The sequence below is a fragment of the Aptenodytes forsteri genome, unplaced genomic scaffold (assembly GCF_000699145.1).
Source record: "Aptenodytes forsteri isolate BGI_AS27 unplaced genomic scaffold, ASM69914v1 Scaffold229, whole genome shotgun sequence".
Lineage (NCBI taxonomy): Eukaryota > Metazoa > Chordata > Aves > Sphenisciformes > Spheniscidae > Aptenodytes > Aptenodytes forsteri.
The window spans coordinates 4453202-4476388 of NW_008795863.1; the positions used below are offsets into that span (position 1 = coordinate 4453202).

The 23187-nt window shown below is 37.5% G+C and overlaps 1 protein-coding gene across 5 annotated transcripts in view; it reads right to left on the reverse strand.

The window, feature by feature from the left end:
* The window catches only part of PTPRM (protein tyrosine phosphatase, receptor type M), a 386144-nt gene that overhangs the window by 52796 nt on the left and 310161 nt on the right, over positions 1-23187 (reverse strand). For all 5 annotated transcript variants that reach the window (XM_019473357.1, XM_019473356.1, XM_019473355.1 and 2 more), the window contains 3 exons: positions 9241-9328; positions 2950-3026; positions 88-124 (listed from right to left, as the gene is read on the reverse strand). In XM_019473357.1, the coding sequence (XP_019328902.1) occupies positions 88-124; positions 2950-3026; positions 9241-9328 (202 nt within the window). The remainder of the gene's footprint in view (positions 1-87; positions 125-2949; positions 3027-9240; positions 9329-23187) is intronic.

A 23187-nucleotide genomic window follows, 5' to 3' on the forward strand; every position in this document is an offset into this window, starting at 1 on the left:
GATTGAGCCTACTCTGTCCTGGATATTGACTGTGGCAGGAATGCATATTAGCCTCACATAACCAAAAAGAAAGCGTGATAAACTTACCTTGTGTAGCAATGTAGTGATTTGGTCTATGATAACCCTAAAATAAATTGAAAAAAAAATATAAGCAATATGCACCTCGACTATGTTGCTATGAGTGAAACTTCATTTAGAGTAGTATTCAGTAAAAATCACAACAATACAGGTAACGGATTAGATGCAGAAGTTCTTTCCCGTGGGGGAAGGGCAAGGGAGAAGGGGAACAAGAAGCAAATGCGTTTTCTCCAAGATACTTAAGTTGCAGCCTTGTACATTAGGGGACAGAAGTAATATGTTCTTTCAGTCCCTTGTTGGCTCTGCTGAAAATGAACGGCATGAAATCCTCTCTAGCACTTGCAGCTAACGGCATCAGAAGCTCATGGAGGCTGAGATACACCTCCAAGCTATTGCTATTGAGTGCAAAGCCTATCCTTTTTTTAACTGCTAAAGAATGCTAGATTTGCATTCAGCCTGGGGAAGCGTGGGGGGATGTTCACTCTGTCCACTGTGGTTTGTTTATGTTTTATTTCTGAACAGTAAAAAGGAGGGTGAATTCTTTGACTAAATGGTTTGGTATGAATACACTTGTTCACATCTAAATAGGAAGAACATAAAACAATTCTATGTTTCTCTGATGACAAGAGCAACTTAATCACAAGCTGGCCGTGCAATAAAGATTATGGATTCTTAGCAACATTGAATAGGATGCCAATAGGGAACAATACCATTTTTATAGTATTTGAGTTTCTGATGTGATGGGAGTGTCACCAAAGGTTTAGATCATGCACTAGTATGTTGATAAATTCAGTTATACCAGTGTTAATCTTTTAAGAATGGTTATGATGCGTTGTCAGTCATCAACAGGAAGAACTTAAAGCTATAGCTTGCATGCCATTGCAGTTTCTTTGTAAAAGAGCAAGGGACATTGTAGTGATGCAAGGTGGGAAAGACTCAAAACAACTGAAGATACTTTGAATATGACAGAAGGAAAAACATGAATTACAGAACTGATTCCTTTATGTGCCATTGAAGCAAAATTTGGAAGTCTATGAATTGAGAAGTGTTCAGATAGCTACAGAGTTGATTTTTTTCTGCTACATGTTATCTAATATCCCTAGTGGCTGGGATCAAACAATTCTGTTTCCCAGTGAAAAAATGCATGGGAAAAAATACAGCATAACCATTGCCCCTCTCTTTTTTATCCAAGAAGATTTCATAGTGTCTGTGACAATGCCATTCCCTTATTAACATGTTTATTCTGACAACACGACAACTGTACTAATAACCTCATGCAAGAGTAAAATTGCAGCTGCTTCTGTAGTAGAAAAACATGCATTTCTAATGGAAACCTGACTAGCAAGATTATGAACAAAAAATGCTCTTTTTTGTGCTAGAGTTGTCTTTGGAAGATGTCTGCAGTCCTCCAAGCTTTGCAATGAAGCCATCTGCTGAGGACGAGGGAGAGAATTTTTTGGTTATCACCCACTGTTTCTTTTAAGGCCACAGTCTCTTCATCCTCTTGTACTTCCATAAGCAAAAAAAGGTTGCTATGCAGCTATCTTATCAGCATTTTAAATGAGTATGTCCAAATCCTTATTCCTCACGTCTTTTAACATTTTAAGAGTCAGATGAAAATCTGACACAAGAACATACTAGTAGCCTAAAATGAGAACAATCCTGAATGTTGGAGAAAGTGTGAAAGTGAATTCAAATCCAGGTCCCCAATGTCAACTCTCTCTTTCCTTTCACGACAGATTACTCCCTTCAGAGTTTAGCGAGACATCTAACTAAATATATTTCCATATGTGCCTTTACCTCTTGGTGACAGTGCTATTCTTTCAAACAGCAAGGGACTGAGCAGAAATCTGAGCTTAACTTAATGGTTCTTGAACATGCTAATGAACATCAATAGAAGGAGATATCTTCAGAAAATTACAGCTTCAGACTTCAGATTGTCACAACTGAAGTACCTACTTTTCTTGTATAGCTCTAGTTCCTCCATACTCCGAGGAAAACATCTGTTACATTCCTGTTTCATACTGGTGATTAAATTTGAACTGCAAACTGTGACACCATTTTTCAAAGATGCCACTGCTGAACAAGAAATCTTTAGCAGACACAGTTTCCTATGAAGCAACACTTGTTTTACTTAGCCTAAACATCTAGCACTCCATGTAAACAATAAAATTATTATCTTTGCTATCCATAGATTTCTGGCTTTAGATAGTATTGACTTTCTAATGATTTTCAATTCTACTTTTGAGTTCATTCTTTCAACCAAAAACACCTTGTCTCTTAAAGAATTTATTCTAATGTAAAACATTAAGTTAACATGATGCAGAATGAACAAAGAAGCCACCTTCAATAATTAAAGAGCCTACATATTTAATGAAGTGTCTTGCTTGCATTAGAAGTACTGGTTAACAGCTGCAGAATATACTTTGAAGGCAACTTAAAAGTGCAGAGATGACAAGAGATTGCAAATCTCTGCATTAGGCATTACAGAGTTTTGTCGCATTAATATGCAAACAGCTTTTTTTTAAATGTGGAATAATGCCAAGCTGTTGACAGAAAGTGAAAATAACATTTTGTTAGCCCATATAAACACCAGCAGGCAAAGTAGCCATACAGTGGTGCTGGCAAGGTTTCAGTCTAGTGGCAGTTGGAGGAAATGACTCCTTTCATTTGCTTATTGACAAAACCTTTGAGGCTTTTTTTTTCCCTTTAGTGTACACCTAGCTTCCAAAGATAGTACTTTCCAACAATGTTTAGCAGCTGATATTAGCTGTGATATCTATTACAAATTATGAATAACGTGAGAATAATAAGAGCTCCCTCTTTGACTGAACACAATGTTAAGTTTGTTGACTATATCAGTATACGCACGTCAATATAATTTCCATTGATGTAATCAGAACTTGTTTCTCCTTCAATGGGCTGCAATCTCACTCGAGAATGATCATCTGAAACAGGAACAATGGAGAGAAAAAAAACTAATTAAAGACACATTCAGTAACAAAGCCTTCATCAAAATACTACTTCAAAGTCAAACTAAAACCTCAGCATTTGCAAATTCATGCTTGTTTTGTTGTCCATGAAAACATTGTATCTGCATTTAATCCTCATTTCAGTCATTCATAAAGCTTTCCAAATCCCTTCTGATTTTCAGTCTGAATGTCTTAAATATTTCTAATGTGAAATCCATTGCAATAATGTTTTTTGCCTTGACAGCCCCCCCCTCAATAAAACAAATAACATGAAGTTGTCAAAGTTTTAGTCATTTGGAAATGCTTCTACCAGTACTCAAAATAAGCTGAAGTCATTCTACAAGACATACTGCCACCCCACACTTTCTGAAGGAAACTCATTATGTTTTCAGTAAGAGAGAAAGCAAAACAAAGTAATGACAAAACCCAAGCAGTCAGATAATGGCTTTGTCACTGAATTTTGCTCCACTGTGGCCATCTGTATCTATCCAGGAATGCGCAAACACTTCCAACTCTATTTTCCAAATTCCAATCCAAAACACCATGGCATGAATTCGTTTCTTGTCAGCAGCCTCATTTTCTTTATGATACCACAGCAGTGATTAAGAAGTGCTAGAGGCTAGATCCCCCCCCGAAAAGAATCTCTGTATGCTGGCAGGGCTTTTTCTTCTTTGAGACTTCATATGCTCCTCTTGATTCTCTTGGTTCAAAAGCAACCAAACACAGTGGCTTTTCCAGAATGCTGCACAAGTTGTTGACAAAACAATTTGAGGGTATGATCTCAAGGATGGAGAGATGGTAAATGGCCACTTTACTGCTGCTTTGTTTACAAGTTACTCTCGCTAATTAGATACCTGTGTACTATTGTTTTTGAATGCTGCTTGCTAGCTGAGCTAATATTACTTGCAGCTGATGACAGACCTGCATGACTGTCATTATTTTGTTGTAAATGTAAATACACGTTAGAGCACCCGAAACTTGCCACCCATGTTCTGAATAGCTATTTTTTCAGCTTTAAAAATCCTAAAAGAGAACAAATGAATGAAAGAACATGAAGTGGCTTAAAACCCAACTTCATCATAAGTAGCATAATACTGGCCCACATTATGGGGGAGGAAGGAAAGGGCAGGTGGTTCTTAAAATAACATTGTTTTAGAATTACAAGTCGAGAGATTTTCAAATGGCTGAGTAGGAAAGGAAGAGGCAAATTCTTTATTTCATCCTCTTTTATGTTCCAAGTCTCAGGGACTAGAGATCTCAGAGCCTCATTTGCTTCCCTGGGATTCCCTTGGGAGAGAGAAAGGGCACAGTTTTAAACCAAATATAGTAAATCAGAATGAATTAAAATTCCAGCTCTAGATTCCACACAGCTCTTATTTTGTTATTTTCTTGTGATTATTTCACCCAACAGTCTTCAAGAATGAGTTTTTCCAAACCTGTTGGAATATTCAAATCAATTATGTTCATCAGGTCAGCCTCTTTATTCACTTCTCCAAGACTAAAAATTTATAGAGATGCGACTCTCCATTACATAACCCATGCTGGTCTGACCCTACCAAGCTATGCTTATCCAAGTGCTGTGCTATTCTCTGCTTAATTAAGCCATCTATCAGTTTCTTCAGAGCAGAGGTTTGGCTCACAGGCCCTTAATTCTAAAAATCCATCTTACTTAAGAAAGATACTACATTAGGAACTTTCTAAGCTCCAGACATGGCTGCTGCTTTACAGTTTTGGGACCTGATCCAACTTCTGCTGAAGTCAGCAGACTCCAGAAGTCAAGCTTGCCTGGACTCACGGTACGTCTTCATCCACATTTTCATGATTTACTGCATCATTGCCTTAAAAGCATTCTCACCAGGACAACTCAGGCTAGTAAAGGTCTCCACTTCTACATTTCTTGAATTACTTAGGGCAGGATTCAGTTGTCTAAGCACAAGCATCTCATACCGCTTCATATACCCCGGGATGTACTGCCTAGCCTTCAGCTGCCACTATGGAATAACACAAGTCTCTCATGCGTACTATGTCACATTTGTTTGTCCTGCACAGATGTCCTAGGTCACCTGAAATGGCACTACATGTCTATGTTTAGGCAACCGAATCCCATCTTTGATGACTTGCAGACCAATGAGTTCCATATTGGGCAAAACAAGCTTAAATTTCCCACTAAAGAACATCTTAAAACTATAACTTCCTGTTATTTTTTTAAGACTGATTTATACAATTGATTAGTACGCAGTGGTATCTTTTCTTTACCTTTCCTGTTACTTTGTTATTCTCTTTCTTTACTCCATTCTTTCTTTGCAATAATTCTTGCTTAGGATTGGGCAAAACTAAATAAGTTACTTCATACCTATATCTTCATATCATCTTTCTGCCCTTTTTTCTTCTCATGTGCATCCTTTCTAGTACAGCATTCTCAGATAAGTTTCTGGAATTCTGGAGGTAATGGACTGTTCAATACCCATTCATTTGCAGTGCAGCTGGAGTGACTCCCTTTTTTTATTGCTTTGAAAACTCTAGTTAACTCCTTGCTGCATGGCAACACTTCTTAATTTGAAAAAAATTCTTTAGTCAACAAAAGGAAACATTACTGTGTCTATGCCTGTGCTTATGTCAAGTAGATTTAAACCTAAGAGGTACACAAGCCATATATTCTTCCAACATGTATGTTAATTCTTAAATAGCCTCTAGGTTAACTGTCTAGATTTTTAGGGTATTTTTTTCCTTTATACTTCAGCTGCTCTTGACAAATTTTGTAGCTTTTAAATACTCCCTTTTCCAGCTCATTGTTATTTTGATACCCCTCTATTAGGAGATCAAATTTAACTTTGCACTGATCACTTAAGCTTTCAAAATGAGTTATGTTAGAATCCATTTGTCTTTGTAGAAAATGGTAATAGATAATGAATATAAGCATTTTATTCTCGCTTCCCTCACATAACCTACAACATGTATAAGCCAGCCTGCAGACTGTGATCTCTAACAAGCCCCTTGAGTAGCTGGTTGATTAGCATGCGTAGCCAATGGCCCTTTCTTGGGACGTGCCTTGCTGATTCTTTGTAAATCAAGCCTTTTATAAATGTCTCACCTAAAATCTTTAGCTGCTTTTAAAAGCTGTGATCAATATTCTCTTCTCATTTAGTCAATACTGAGTTAGGTAAAAATAAATACAGAACCCCTCCCATTCCGAAATTACCTCAAGATCTCTCCTGAGGAAAAACCAATAGATTTTACCAAAATCCATGCATAACCCTACACAACTATGGCAGAAACAGAATTTTTCTTAGGTAAAAAAAGATTCATTTAGCAGATTCATGCCGGTTTTAGTTCCTAATGAGAAAACACAAAGCTTTTTGTGTTCAGTAAAGAAGGAGCATGTTTTCTGTGGGTGAGTGGACTGTGATCATGATTCAGCTTGTTGGTACAGTGGCTCACAAGCTGTAGCCACTTTCATACAGTGGGTAGGGCACGCTTGTAGCCAATTAAACGCACATCACTTGGGTATAAAGCATATTGCCATTTTGACAAGCTCCTGCAATGCTGGCCGCTTGGTGCTATTGTTTTAGTTCTCTCAGAGAACAATAATGACTACAAGCAATAATGTAACAGTAGTATCTTGGGGAAAATTTAAACAAAGGATAAATGGATGGAAAAAAATTACATTAAATGCTTTACAGAAAAAAATATACATTTCATTATAATCATGCACCCATAGTCAGTAGCATCTGAACCATCGTATTTTTAAGTCTTTAAACATAGCATAAAAGGGCAATTTAGTAAAATGCTTTTCAGCTAAAGCAAAAACTTTATACAACTATCTGGGACAAATTTTCAAAAGTGGACCACTAAAATTGTACTCTCAGACTCTGAGACAAGGGATCATTTATCTAGCAGAAGAACACATAAAATAATTAAACAGTTAACTACCCCATTTGCATACAGACGACAAACTGTGGGCAGTTTCAGCCTCTCTTTTAAGATACTGCCTTTAACTCTAATGGCTTTTAATTTTAACTTGTGTTATCTGAGTTTTCACAGCCACATACATGGGAAGTGTTATTGACAACAACTCCATCCTACTCTTTCCCTTTGCTAAATACTGAGGACATTAAAAGTAAATTGAGATCTAAATGATCTGAGTTATATTTGCCCTCTCAGAAAGCCTTCAGTATCACTTGTAATTGCCATTGATTTGTGTATCTAATATCTTTTACTTGTTTTCCCTTGGCTACTCATCACTTCATTACCTCAGACATACAGCACTAGTAGTCTGTTTTCTCCAACCAAAGGGTGTCAAAGTGTAACGCGACACCTAACATGACATTAAAGAGGGGACTGACAACACTAAACCTGACTAAAAGAGAAGATCTATTGTCATAGGCTTGGACTGGAAATAAAATTTCACAAAGGAAGGATAAACATAAAACTTTTTGGTATTCTTATTTATGCCTTCGGTATTTTTACTTAAATGACAATAGTCATCTAATGTATTGCTACATCCTCACAAAATAACAAGTTTGTTACATATTAAAGATTGCTTGGAGGGAAACAAGCAAAACCACATCTAGCTAACTTATCTTCTTTTGCATATGCTCCAGCCCATCATGATATTCACATTTCCCTAGAAGATTTCATTTCCTTTTTCAGTAAGTAGCACAGTATACATCCAAAATACACAGCAATACTATCACGTCCATTCAAGATGATGTGGCAGATAGCATCTCTTGCTTAACTTGCCTCTGCCTCCACAAGCATTTCCTGTGGGTTCTCCTCCTCCTTCTGCAGCAAGTTACAGGGTTGTTTTCTCTTTGTAGACTGTCTCAGCCCAGCTGGGCCACAGTGATGTAAGGGCCTATTCATACCACCTACTGTAGGTCACTAAGTTAGGAGTTGGTCTCTCTAGACTCATTCTGCAAGCACTGCAGAGAGGACCTCCTGAGGTGGTGATTCAGAAGCATTCAAATGGGCCCTATTTCTGAACCATTTCTCTAGAAGAGCTGTCCTCTGTCAAGTCCACGTGGTTCACTGATGAGGAAACCTAGGTAGATCTGTGTCTGGACAAGCACCTAGACTAGGTGCTGAAGTTAGGCAGTGTAAATATGCACTACATACTCCTTCCATGGGTCCTCCAAATGTTCAGACAATCAGCACTGTTTTTTCTTCTATGCTGTCCCACGTACCTAGGGTTATACATGATTTCTAAACTCCAGCAGTATCATTACTTCCATGGATCCTCCAAATGTTCAATCAGCACTGTTTTTTCTTCTATGCTGTCCCACGTACCTAGGGTTATACATGATTTCTAAACTCCAGCAGTATCATTAAATGATCCCTTCTTAAAGGCCATCACTCAGTTTCATGCTTACAAAACTGACATGCTGTGTGCTGCTTATTTCTCTGCTTATACCTGCTTCATGGTTATCTGGCTGGCTGGTAGAAACACGTATGATTCATACCTTAAACTTAGATTTTGAAGGAACAATCAGGGAAGGGATCATCTCTACATACACACTGGGAACTTACCCTTTAAGTGCAACACCACCAGTGTGTAAATAATAATGTAATTTTACCAAACTTGATATATTTTGTGCCCTGCCATGTTCATGTGCAGCATCGTTTTGTAATCTCATAATGCCAGATTTAGGGGTCATTCACCAAAGCATGCTATCATCTCCTCAAGTTATTTGATTATTAGTATATCTAATATTTATCAAGCTTGGCATTTTTAAGTAAAACATACAGATTCTGTTTTTTTCTTAGAGTCTGTTTAGCTTTAAGAGGGTAAGTCAGGATAGCTGTCATTGTTATTAAGGAATACTTAAGCAGCAGTATTGTCCACTCCTACAATATCCAGAACCCAATATCAAGGTACCGATGTGATCATGGGTATTCTTTCACTAAGCTGCCAGGAGTAGTTTGGGAGCTGTTAGGACTGACTATTGGTTAAAGGTGTCATTCTCCATTAGCCAAACGTTGATGACAGGATGGAAGGTATACAGAAGACTAGTTGAGAAAATGCATTAAATCTGACAGTTTTCTCAAAAAAAAAAAAGTAACATCTTCCCTCACTTTTATCTTCTTAATGACAGAAGAGGAATATAAGCCTGATGTGAGCACGAGGCTGGTGGTCATTCTCCAGTTCTGAAGGGAAGTTAACACAGTGCACAATTATGTTGTCAACACTTACATGCAATGATATTCCCATATCTATTTTTCATTCTGTTCTCATCTTTCTTAGCTGAATCCCACGGTGCGGACTGTCCTTCAAAGAAACTCTAAAAAAGGAAAGAAAGTGACATTAAGAAAAGCATGCAGCAACAGTTACCTTACAGATAAACCAAGGAGAAAGGCAAACAGTACTTGCGGGTATTGTTGTTAAAGTGTCATTTAACTGATTCTTTTATTGAGCAAAAATATGAGTCTCCTCTTTAAATGGTATTTATGCATAGCTCCAGATGTTATCTAAGATTTGACATGAGATTATCTGTGTAACAGCAAGAAGAATTATTTGCACGTCAAGTGCTACTAAACCTTTCCAAAGTTGCATGCTTGCAACACTAAGAGTCCTTCATTTGTGCTATCCAGATTCTCTGCATAGTTCTTATACACACACATGAAGCTGAAGGAGCTTCATCATCAATGCTGGAGTTGCTCCAGCATTTGAGTGCAGAATTACACACTGTACTAACACGTTTTATTTTTGACATATCCACAAGTTTCAGTTACTTCTTGGCAGATGACCTCATGGGTCTAAACATATATAGGCATTTAAAAAAATCTGGATTCAACTAGCATGCATCATTTTTTTTAAACAGAATTTATGATACCACCGAGATCATTATTTTGTCAGAGAATAAAAATAATGTGATTTTGTGAAAGACATAATCTAATATTCACCCAACCTCTGTGCTGTAGTTAATAAATTTAATGTAAATAAGAAAGTTGAAGGTGCTAAAAATATATTTTTACATTAATACAACACACAAGCTGCCAAAAGGGCAGCAAGCAAGTTGTTATGTCCTATCTGCCCTGTGCATTCTGTGGTCTAAAAGAGCATTTGCACAATTTCTTAATTTACGCACTGTATCTGTAAGTCATATAATGTAGATGCATTTTATCATTTTGTATTGGAGTATTAATCTCATGTTAAAAATATTTAGTTGCCAAACAAACCAGTGGAATTTTATCAGGACAATGGCTGGTCTTAACTCATGTTTTGATCTTTTTACTAGAATGATCAGTAGATTAAATCTTTTGATTCAAGAGGGACATGAAGGTACATGATTTGCTTTTCTGGTAACAAGCCAAAAATGGCTAAGTCCCAAACTAAACAGGGAGAACCTCGGGAAGTTCGTATCTCTCGCAAGACCTCAACACATTCGGAGTCGTTTACAATAGATAATGCCCATTAAATGGACAACCATTAGTGTCCTTTGCCCTCGTACTTGAAATGCATTGTTGTTCAAATCCCAGTGATTTCCATTAGCAAACAGCATAAAAGTCAAAATAAACCCTTGATCTCTTGCTGAAGTCATGGAACACAGGGGCATCCAGTGTCTAAAATGAGTTTTCTTTTAATAAGTTCACTAGAGTGCTGGTTTCCAACTTATGATATGGAAACTCTTGGGAATACATGGATTATTTCTAAAAAGTTTGTAAATAATAACTTAAGAAACAGAAGCCTTGTCAAAAGGATTCAATTTGTTTGTCCTTCATCTCTCCACACTTCCTTAGGAAGTTTTTAAAGGTTTGCAAATTGAAATGATTAAAACCCACTAATATAAATCAGTTTCTCCTTAATCATGGCGTACCATCATTGGGTACAGCTCTGAGAAATGCGGATTGCTGTCAGGATAGAGAAGTGGAACCCTGTAAATCTTAAGGTGATTTACAGCTTTGTGGCTGTTTGCCAAAAAGGCGCCAATCATTACCTGATTATATATCTGCCAACGGCATCTAAAGCAAGCAAGCCCTCCCACTCCAGAGCACTCTCAACTCAGGCTGGATGGAAAATACTTTTGTAATAAGCCAGACTGAACTGCATAAGGAATTGCTCTCCATGGGCAAGGACCTATGTCTGAATTTCTTGCAAAGTTCACACTTACTCTCAGACAACACTGGATGATGAACAATTAAACATAGTTAAAGGCAAAACAGAGATGGAAATGTTCAGCAACAAAGCTCCAAAGGCAGAACAAACTAATCATTCATCCGATCTAAAACTTGACTTGGTCTCTTCCTCAGGATTTTTTGTTTCAGGCAGCTAGACAGACTACAGAGAATTCTAGTTTTCTTACAGTCCTTCTGCTAGAGACTAGTTCATAGAATTGATCCATAAGCCATTACCCAGCAAGCGGTTTTGGGTTTAATTCACTAAGCATTACATGTGCTGTTACAGAGAAAGAGTCCTGCCGATACAGCTTCCAAGCCTGCACCTTGAAATATGGAGGACCCAAATATACTCCTAGGGACTTCTTGCTTCTCCCTGTCCCACTATTGAACTTTTACAAAATTGCTTTAAACCAATCGATTAAAGCAAATCTCTGGAGACAACTGGGAAAGATTTGCACGGTATTGAATTCAGGGAAGATATACAATAGGTAATGTACTGCTTTGGACAGCTCGTCTGCTTCTCATCTGCTAATGTACGGGTTCAATTTCTCCCACCTGTTTGAAACTTCTGAAAACAATGATAAGCTTAATGAGCCTTAAAGAGAAAATATCTCCTAATAACGTATCTGCAACATAGATAATTCTATTCTTTAGAATACATATATATCAAACCTCACACAATAACGAAAACCAGGAGACAGATTTATGTTTCCAGCTACTGCATATTGACTTCATTTTCTCTATTAAAAATGTATTATAGAAAAAGAACTCCAGATATATAATTTTCTGCAGGTTTTTAGCAATAAATTAGTGAATGAAATAAAACCTATCACATAGGGAAAATAGACATAATTTATGTAGATCCGTTTTTCTTTTTAATTCATTTTGGGATACACACAGGTATTTCAGGGAGAAGTGTACAGAAAAGATAATTTGAAGGAAGAGGTATTACAGTGCAAAAGCATAAAAAGAAAGTTATTGTAAAAGACAGCTGGAGTGTCATTTCCTAAATTCCCCATGTGCTGCCATTACACAAACCGCAACAGAACGATAATCCACAAAGAATTATAAGGAGAAATCCCATTTGTCCCACAAGTAAAGAACAGAGCAGATACCTCATAACAGATGATCTGTCAAGATCTTTCCTTACTTGTGAGAAATACACGTTTCATTACAGAAAATTTTTTAATGTCTTTCCTGACATATCACTCTCCAGGGAGACTGCTGCACAGCAGCCCACACATTATCTTAGCGGCTATTCATTCTAATTCATCCTTAGAAGTTTCTTAAAAATGTGGACTATTAGGAAGAAATATGCCCCCAAACAGCTTCATTCCACCAAATGTCTGGCAAGGGCAATGGAGGACTGAAAATGAGTGTAGGACATTTCTCAAATAATTTAAAATAAGTATTTCTTTAACTCAAATCACGCAAAACCTTGGCTACCCAGCCTCCATGATCTACTTGAAAAATGAAACACTTTTCAAGCCAACTGTTGTTTCAGCAGACATTTCAGTATGCATCGTCAACTGTCATTCTGTTATTAGAAAATATTTCAATAATCAGGATAAAACAGTTTCTGAAAGAAACTGAATTATACAGAACTGCTGTATATGCAACATGGGAACTGGTCAGCGCTGCAGCAGCAGGATCATCTTACGATGAATGTGAAGCTTTTGCTTGCTTTAACTCAATGCTGCAGTGGTTTCCATTAAAAATTAAATATTTGCCAAGGGCTAATTCACTGTGACCCTCAGACTAGAAAATAACTGCAATATCTCAAATGAGAGGGGGAGATAATAATTGCAAATACAGATTTTTTAAATTATTCCCTTTCCTCATTTAAAATTAATAAGACCAGAAAATATTGGAAGGGACCTATATAAAAGTACAGTTTGAAGAGGCTGGAATGTGGAGAATAGCCCGAGATCTTCTGGACACAATTTGTAGCTCTGTTTGTCATTTTTGGCAACACACTTTACATCCTAGATTTTCATGCTTCCAATTAAGGATAGTAAAAATAATGCATCTTTGTAAGTACTTTAAGATCTACAAATGTGAAGTATTGAGTGGAATTACTATTTTTATTATTAATCCAAATCCAAGCAGCAACTTTTTCAAAAAATACTTCATAGTTGCTAGGTGACAACAGCGTAGTCTCCTACAATGTCATTTACAAAATGCAAGCTCTTACAAGCAAAGAAATGAGAAGTTAAGGACATCATAAATCTTGCTCTGCCTACTTAATAAGCAAGAATATTATTCACGGGTACAAAGAAATGCATATTTCACTGTGTAACAATCTTAAGTTTGATCTGTGGATTTGTTTTTAAATGTATGACTCTCTATGATGTCTGATTTTCCCGATTGACCCTAAGTTTCTCCACTGATAACATCCATTTTTCCACTGCTATTTCTAGATAACCAGATTAAGATGTACTTTAGCAATATGAGTAATTTGACCTCTTCAGTTATAAATGCCTCTGGACTGGTTTTTAAGCTACATGCAGAGAGTTACGCACACTGTCTGCTTTAGGCCAGACCAGACAACTAACGGTCCTAATGGAAGTCCTTGTCTAAACTCAATTAGCTATAGAAGAAACTCACATTTCTACCACAGGTCCTTTGAGTTGCAGCTAAATTACATGCCTAAAATGCCCTGAATTTGGTAGTGGAGATACATCGCTAGTTTTACCTAAATATATCACCCTTTACTACTGCTGTGTCCACTTTATATGTGGAGATTACAGATGGAAAAAAATGCATCCATTAAACTCCGAGTTAAGATCCTAGTGTTGCATTAGACTCTTCTTTGTATTTACAAACCTTACTAAATACACATTTTATTTTAAACAAGCCGATAAATGTTTGGAGGACAAGGACCTTCAGGCTCATTTAATGAACAGTGCAAGATTTACGAGTACAGTAAATCTATCAGTTCATTGTTTTTTCAGTATTCAGAATCTGCAAAATATCTGGCATGTGAGGATGTTCTTGTTACTTAACAACATTAACTGTTTTTTTAAAACAGAAAATTGAAATAATCACATTCAATTTGTTGATAACTGAGTATTTAGATTTGTAAGGAATTAAGAAGGGTCATTGATAGTTACGTTAAAGAAATCTGCAGAGAGGTCCAAGCTATGAAACAACATTTTCAATCTTCTAGTCACTTTGAGGAAAGATTTTATCATTAAAAATGCATCACCTGCAAGTAATAGATCACGCCAAGTGTTTGTGAGCAGTGGTAAATGATTTCACTGATGGCAACCCACTGTATGCAAGCAGCTCTTCATACTTCAATCATTGCTTCAGTCACTGAAAGTATTTGTGGACGACAGCGTACCACTAGAGAATATATTCACCATAAGCTTTTTCTTCTCTGTCAGCTTCAATCACTGAGAATTATGTCCAGTTTTCAAATAATGTGATTGTATTGGTGTGCTCATTTTTCAGCGGCAAGATGCTTTCAATTAGTGTATTTTCTAATACATGTGTATTTTTAAAGTCACAGACTTTGGTACTCCCTGGACAGCTGGCCAGTCTAGTCAAGCTATAGCTTGATTGAAGTGATATAAAATGATTGAACTGCTTTGGTGTGGTATCTTTAATGACATTAAAGATACTTGTAGCAGTTAGCATGAGTTAGCTCTAGTTGACAATAGCGTTAGCAAATGCACATGAAATTTTGTTAACACTATAGGATAAGAGAGTAGCTCAGTTATAAGAATAGAGAAGAAGCTTAAGCGAAAGTGACTTGTCAGTCACTGTGAAAGTTGTGAAGGTGTTGCACACCTTCAGGAATAGCAGATCCTGAGTGCCAGCCATGGTAAAAGCTAGTTTTTAGGTGCCAAGTGCATTTGAACAAGATAATCAAGAATTAGGTATTCTTTTCTACCCAGTCCTATATCTGACAGTGTCCTGGGTTGCTTGGGGAGAGGACCCAGAGGACAAGAGAGGAGGCCCCCTGAGAGACACTGTAGGAGAACACATGGCATGGCTGGAACCACCATGCAGAACCACCTGACTTCTGTCCTGGACCGTGTCCCCCCTCCTGCGGAACAGGGAAGTTGTGCAATTTGTAAAATTGCATATATCTGTGATTGAAGTATTTTGGAAGCTGAGTACATTTAGTCTCCAGTGACCAATTATCATTTGGTCTTAAACCATGACAATACTGCAAAGGGTAGTGTCATGGAGTACTTCTATAATAACAAAGAATTACTTTCCACATATTTTTAAACCAACCTATTTATGAGATCTGTTGATGTAATTTCTTATCTGTGTATCTAACACTGCCACACCTGAAGTTGACTTGTAAGATTCAACAGCAGGAATAGAAATCTTTATACATTCTGCAGAGTGGTCTAAAAATTTGATAGATAACCTAGTTTCTATAGGCTTTCGGAGCCATTTCCATTTTACCTACTTAAGTTTTAAAAACTCCATTACTTTCATTGCTTTAAAATTCTTTAAGATTTCCATATAAGGAAAGATTTTAGAAATATGGTAAAATGTGAATTAGTAAGAGGACTGCAATAGAACATACAATTAAAATTCTAATTTAGAAACTTATTCCCTGGCATACTAGACAGCAATAACTTAACCTCATTAATCTTCCTTATTAATCTCCAGCTGAAAAATATAGTATGTTGATGGGATTTTATGATCCTTTTTTTATAGAAAGGACCCTCTGGGTACAATATGCACACACTTGCACTGTAACTAATGTGCAGGATATATTATATTTAACTTGTGTGTAAAAAAAATTCAAGTTGGTCTCAAGCAGTGCTTATTTCCTCTCATGAAAATAGATTTCCTGCTTTTGGAGGATTTAATGAATAGTTTTCATGTAGAGCATGTGGAATTTTTATATCTCCCTATATCCTCCTGCACTTTTTTTTAAACACAATATGTAATTAAAAGTTTTGTTCACAACTATCATACCTTGTACATTTTCAATAAGCCAATGAACTTGAGCAACACTCATGACTGTAATGTCTGTAAACATAAAGTGAATAAACACAGGCTACACTGAATACTAACTACTTCTGTTCTTTGATAGGAAACCTCTTCTAGGGAAATACAGAAAGACATTGATCACCACATAGGCACTATCCATCCTTTTGTGAACAAAATTATCTGCTTCATTATTCATTAACTCTGCTATCTCTTTGCTTCCTCCCTACGTTGTTCCAAAGATGTAATTACACCTGTTAATTGCACACTACACGAGTAAAAGATGGTGCAGAGTTATTTATTTCTTAATGAGAATTCCAACTTACCAAGACATGGGTATTTACACAAAAAGGGCAGGACTCAAGCTTACATACAGTGCACTGAATGTGTGGAAAAGGGTTTTAAGATAAATTCTAAGTTAACTTTTTTATACCATCTTCTGAAGGGTGACATGTATGACATATTACATTACATCAACATAAAATGACTTGGACAGAAGGAAAATATTCAGCCTGATCACTATGTCATGTTTGAATGAGGCCAAAAAGGAGAGGTATCTTAAGATACTGGGTGAAGGCTTGATCTCCTTCTATGACCAGGTGACCCGCCTAGTGGATGAGGGAAAGGCTGTGGGTGAGGTCTACCTGGACTTCAGTAAGGCCTTTGACACCGTCTCCCACAGCATTCTCCTAGAGAAGCTGGCGGCTCACGGCTTAGACAGGTGTACTCTAACAACATTGTCTAACCACCAGAAAACATGGAAAAGAAAAGTTCTTGACTCTGGCCCAGTAGGGCTGCCATTTAGATATTTTTGAAATTTAATTAAGCAAATGTCATCATTCCTAACACAAACCATCTTGCGGTGAGCATGTTTTTGAATGCTTAGAGCAAAGCAAAAAGGAGCACTGGAACCCTGAGGACTTAGGAATTATTCCCATATTAGGTATATTTTCACAATGAGCTGTGTTCCCAGTTTATCCATTTTCATTATGCCAATTTATTGCATATTATGAACTAGGGATGTGTGTTTAGATTAAAACCTCATTTTTATAGGTGCTACATGAACAAGACATGAGACAGTCCCTGCTCTGGCAGACTCCAATGTAGTGTCACAGTGACCTGGAAGCAGAGGATAAAGGATATGTACAATGGGGAGAAGGTGCAAATTGATGTGTCCACATTCTTTACAGTAGGCAAAATTTTGCTTTTCAGGAGAAAAATTGTACAGCATGAAAGTGCACATGGGCTATGCAGACATCTCATATTTAAAGGTGGATGTAGTGCTTATGAAATAAGACAGATAAATATGTGGGCATAAATATGTTGAGAAGGGCAACGAGGCTGGTGAGGGGTCTGGAGAACAAGTCTTATGAGGAGCGGCTGAGGGAACTGAGGGGGGTTGTTTAGCCTGGAGAAAAGGAGGCTGAGGGGAGACCTTATCGCTCTTTACAACTACCTGAAAGGAGGTTGTAGCGAGGTGGGTGTCGGTCTCTTCTCCCAAGTAACTAGCGATAGGACAAGAGGAAATGGCCTCAAGTTGCACCAGGGGAGGTTTAGATTGGACATGAGGAAAAATTTCTTGACTGAAAGAGTGGTTAAACATTGGACCAGGCTGCCCAGGGAAGTGGTTAAGTCACCATCCCTGGAAGTATTTAAAAGACGTGTAGATGAGGCACTTAGGGACATGGTTTAGTGGGCATGGTGGTATTGGGTTGACAGTGGGACTCAATGATCTTAGAGTTCTTTTCCAACCTTAATGATTCTATGATTCTATGATTCTAAGGCAGAGACATCAACTCCGAGTTAATGCAGGTATCCAAGGTACCTTTACAACCATCTAACTATGACTTAATTCAGGGAAGTTAACAACACTCTTCTTCTTCTTCTTCTTGTTATTGATGATGATGATGATGATGATATGCCTCTTTTGCCCCCATCTTTGAAAACTTACCTCACTTTCCTGTATTAGAGGATAAGGTATCCAAAGTAGCTATTGGCTGCCAAATTATCAGTGTAATCACTCCTTTTTCCAATGTCACAGTGGTAACTTCTGGTGTTCTTTTGTTGCAGTTGTTTTACAAGTGGCCACAATGACAGACCCCTAGAACTTCCAGACTGAGCAAGTTGCAATATTGCTGTTAATGGTGCCACAGGCTTTGATTTTTTTGCATCACAGATCTGCACTATTTGCTAAGACTCCTTGAAAATTCCTGTTGAGTAAGCTTTGCAGAAGAAAGAAAATGACATCCTGTTTTATCTAGCAGTGGTTTCCTCCAACTCCTCTTTCCTCCTTGGCTGCAACTCTGCTTTTCCTTTCCTTTCCCTCTGTTTGGAGTTACTTACATTTACATAAGGATGTCTGTATGCCTTGCTATACATTGCTACTCTACTAGAATTTGGAAAACTGTGGGTTTGTCTCTTCTTGTTTTTTGTTTCCAACTTTTAATCAAGAAACTCTTTTTCAAGTGCCTTTCTGCCAAGCAAAACATTGCTTCCACAATACTACTTAGAACTCAGAAGTACATCACTCCTGTATTTTCTGTGTTGAACTCAGAATGTTAGCAGGCAGGTGGATTCTACAAAGTGTTTCTAGGTACCTTAGAGGTTTGAAAATATTATGTGGGATCCTTTTAGGCACTTTAAATTTTAATTCAAAAAACTAATAGAGGATTTAAATATTTCTTCTGAGTCTAGCCCATTTTTCCTCCTAAAGATTAGCACTATGATATTTTATTTACTTTACAAATAATAAAAGCTTGCCCCAGGGAATGGTTTCAAAGAGCTAATGAGATGTTATTAAAGCAGAGCATAAAGATACAATGTGCTATGAAAAAAGTAGGCAAGAACTACAGATTTTTTTCTTCCTATAGTAAAGAGAAGAGTTTGCAATTGGTTTAAAATATAACAAGAAAGAAAAAAAAAGAAAAAAGGAAAAAAGAAAAAAGACATGAAAATGAAAAATACAGAGAAAGAGAGAGAGAAAGGCGAGAAGAAGAAAAGACACAAAACCTTTTTTTAGTCATCAGAAGAAAAACAATAGTGTGCATTTAACTGAAGTAGAAAGCTTTGTGTTGTAGTCATAATTTTCTGTTCACTCATGTTTTATGTAGTGATTGATGAGAGCTACTCCACTCATTGCCTACATATGCTATGTAATGAACAAAACAAGGCTTAAGGATTCCAAGAAACTCTTTCTGAAGTAAGTGGGAAACACTTACTTTCCATGGCAAAATACTTACTTTCCAAGACTTGATTGACACTGTAGGCCGGGACACTACTCTTTGAGCAACTATATTATTTGAAGAGGTACTATTTATTTAATACCTGCACACTTCTGTCATCTGCTTGCTGAAGATTATTTCTAAGGAAAGGTGATCAACATTGAACTGGTGGACACATACGCTGATAAGAAAGGTGACTTCAGACACATTTCTAGCTAATCCAGTAATATTTTTGCCTGACTTTATCTGAATAAATCATTGTAATAGAGACAGCGCGCTGAGCTCAGAATTCACATGAACTGCCTGACTCTAAATTATCAGCTGACCCAAGCATAGAAAACCTGATAACATCTTCAAATCCCCTGTAAAGACAAGCTGTTTCTGATTTAGAACCACATAATTTGGAAAAACCTTGAACGTAATAAAATTCCCTGAAGCAACAGAAAACAGCATGTGGAGAAATGAAACAAAAGCAAACAAATGTTGAATTTGAAAAGTGAACAAAAGCCCTCCTATCTTCATCCAAGTTGTAATGTACACACAGCTGATCTAACCTTTCAGAAGTGATAAAACACCCCTCAGATTTTGCTCACTAAGTGAGCCTCAAGGGTTTTCATGAGTGTATCTAGGCCGCTCTAGTTAATATAGTTTGGATAGAAGATAAGAAAGAAACAAAGCTCACATAATAAGATTTTAATTCTGCTACAGGGCGACACTGACATCATATTAAACTACACGATGAAAGCCAGAGTATGCTGGTGTGCGCAGATGGAACACTAATATTTTGCACATTGTTGTTTTTCCCAGTGGATAAGATAGTACTTTTCAAGGGAAGTAAGAGTAGTAGGGTAGGCTAAAATAGATAAGGGTCTACTCACATTGCCTTTTCAAAAAAAGGATAGCACTTCATTGTGCTGGTTCATTACATTTTTTGATCTTCACAGGAAACTTTGGTGCCTCGATGTCTGCTTTGCTTGTTTGCAAATACACTATTTGCTAGCATATATAAAGACAATCATTCATTCCTCTAGGCTTGACTTTCAGCCCAGCATTTTCCTTGTTCTAAAGAAAAAGATCTCCTTCTATCTAAAGCTATGTATCTACTTCCCACTTTTCCTGGCTGGTATCCAGTCCCTGCGCCTATCGTTTGCTACACTGTTCTGCTCGGGGGAGAGCAGTAATGGGTCACAGTAGAGCCGCTGAGTGCTTCCACAGCGATGGGAGCTCCCGCTACTTCACTGTTCAAAACTCCTGACTCCAGCTTTCAACGTTATGTTTCCTTTTCTCAGACATCCCTCTGCAGTCTCTCACTCTATAATTGCTTCCTGCCAATCACCTTCCCTTTGGACAACTACACACTTACTGGAAAGGAGTGGGCGGGTAAAAACTTTGAAAAAAACCGGTGTTGGTCCTAGACAATTCCACACCTCTCTGAGAAACTACTGAAAGAATAATACAGAGTATTTAAGAGCATATAATCAGCATTAAAATAGTAGCGGTAGTAATGGGATTGACAATGATGACAAGTGTTGCTGTCACTTGTTAACCTAACCATTTTTAGCATGCTCACTGTATACTGACAGACAGCAGCGCTTCAATACAGCCCCAAGACTACTTGTTAGAACAAAGAGCGTCTGGTTAGGTGCACTAATGAATAGCAGCAGCTCACCAACCTGAATTGTCCTACTTTGATGTTTGAAATATATATATACAGCACTTTCTAATTCCAAGACAGGTATCCCTGCAGCAATTTATCAACCAGGCTTAAAACCAGACAGTTTATTCAAATATATAATACATGGGATCACAGGCTACTCAGATGACCCAGACTCAGCTAATGGATAAAGTGAAGTGGAAGTACTCTGGGTTTAACAATGAGGGAGGGGCAAAAGGGTTTGCTGTCCCTAAACACTGTCACTTGAGGACCACTTCTGCATCATTAAGCTAACATCAGATATGTGGTACTAGTATTTTGTCAGCAGAAAAGTACAAACATACCATAGACAAGTGACAGTTTCGCTACGGCATGTATCCACAGGAATTTATCAATGGACATTTGGATCGTCCAACTCTATTTCCATGTAACGAGCTAGTATATTCCTGATGCCTGAGAAATAAACTTTCAAAGAGCTTTGAGAAGTCTTCTAAACTTGTATTGACCTTGTGCAATACAATGGAGATCTCTGAATGTCCCAGTGCATATGTCTCTTCCTTCTTATTTATCACTCACACAGCATACATTCAGAGAATATACTCTGCAAGTGAAACAGGTATTGGACTAATTAACAGAAAAAAATCAATCTCCAGCATTAAGGATGGAGATGGCAATTTGAGTGCCATCAGTTACTTACTGGGCAGATGTGCAACAAGGATGTCTCTTCTACTTTAGTTTGGTAGTGTTTTACACTTGCTATGTACAAGTAACAGTACACTTTAGCAATGTAATGAACCAAATCTAATATTCACAGAAAACAGACTCTGTCAAAAAAAGGGAAGAAGAGCACCATCGTTTGACAGGACAGTCTTTTTTCTAAAGGACAATATGGTGAGGACATGAAGGTGAGTTTTTTATGGAGTAAGGGAGCTAACTGAAAAGTTACAAAGTCCATGTAACACAAATGGATTATGAAATAAACTTAACAAACAAACAAGGGGTTAGTCACAGAAAAAAATAGCGCAAAATATTGTTTACATTCACAGCTTTAAGAACAGAACAGGAGTAATCATAGTTCTGCACTTAGATACACCCATGACATTATTCTGTGGATTTTTTCCTGATGTGCAGTACCCTTGTGAACATGTCACCTAGCTACTCTTTTGTGCAGATTCTGATCTTGCTGAGTATCAAAACAATTCTTCAGTAATGAAGATTGAGGTTTAACGACTTGATGTATAATTTTGTTTTTTGCAATCTGCTTCTTCATTTTCTCTTTTGCATAAACTGAGCAAAATACAGCAATTTATCAGCTCTCCGTGGACATTTCAAGATTTATATACATTGCAGCTCTACATTTTTATTCTACATTTCCTTTCATTAGAACACTGCACTCAAGCTAGATTAATTGAGGCAAGCCAACATTATAAAAGCTCTGTTGAATAGCAGCAGATGCCTTTATTCTCTGCATCCCTCCATAAAACAAAACTTTTTAACATTTGAGTCTCTATATAAATATTTCCCTTACAAGACAATACAAAGATTCCAGGCATCTGTCTCTCATTAAGCCAATTACTAGTTGTTTAAAATAATCCAATAAAGTCCATATTTATCAGATTTCTTATTAAAAGTATTATTAGACTCTATGCGCCAAATTCTGCCAAGGGAACCAGATAAAATGATGAAGAGTGAGCTGAATGGACAAGAGTGACTTGGCACTGAAGCGTTCCAGTCCTGACATTTGGTAGAAGTTCCAACTTTGAGACAAACACCCATTTAAACAACAGGGGAAAACTTACTGCTATGAGATTCAAAGAAGCCAGCTCAGTAGGGGCTAGACTCCCAGCTGGAGTACTAGGGAGGACATATACTAGGGAGCATACAGCTGGAGTGTTAGGGAGGTCGATACTGGGTTGAATCCTGTTTAACATCTTCACTGACGACCTGGATGACGCGGCAAAGTGCACCCTTAGCACTCATAGAATCATTTAGGTTGGAAAAGACCCTTAAGATCATCAAGTCAACTGTTAACCTAACACTACCAAGTCCACCACTAAACCATGTCCCTAAGTGCCACATCTACATGTCTTTTAAATACCTCCAGGGATGGGGACTCAACCACTTCCCTGGGCAGCCTGGTCCAACGCTCGATGACCCTTTCGGTGAAGAAATTTTTCCTAATATCCCA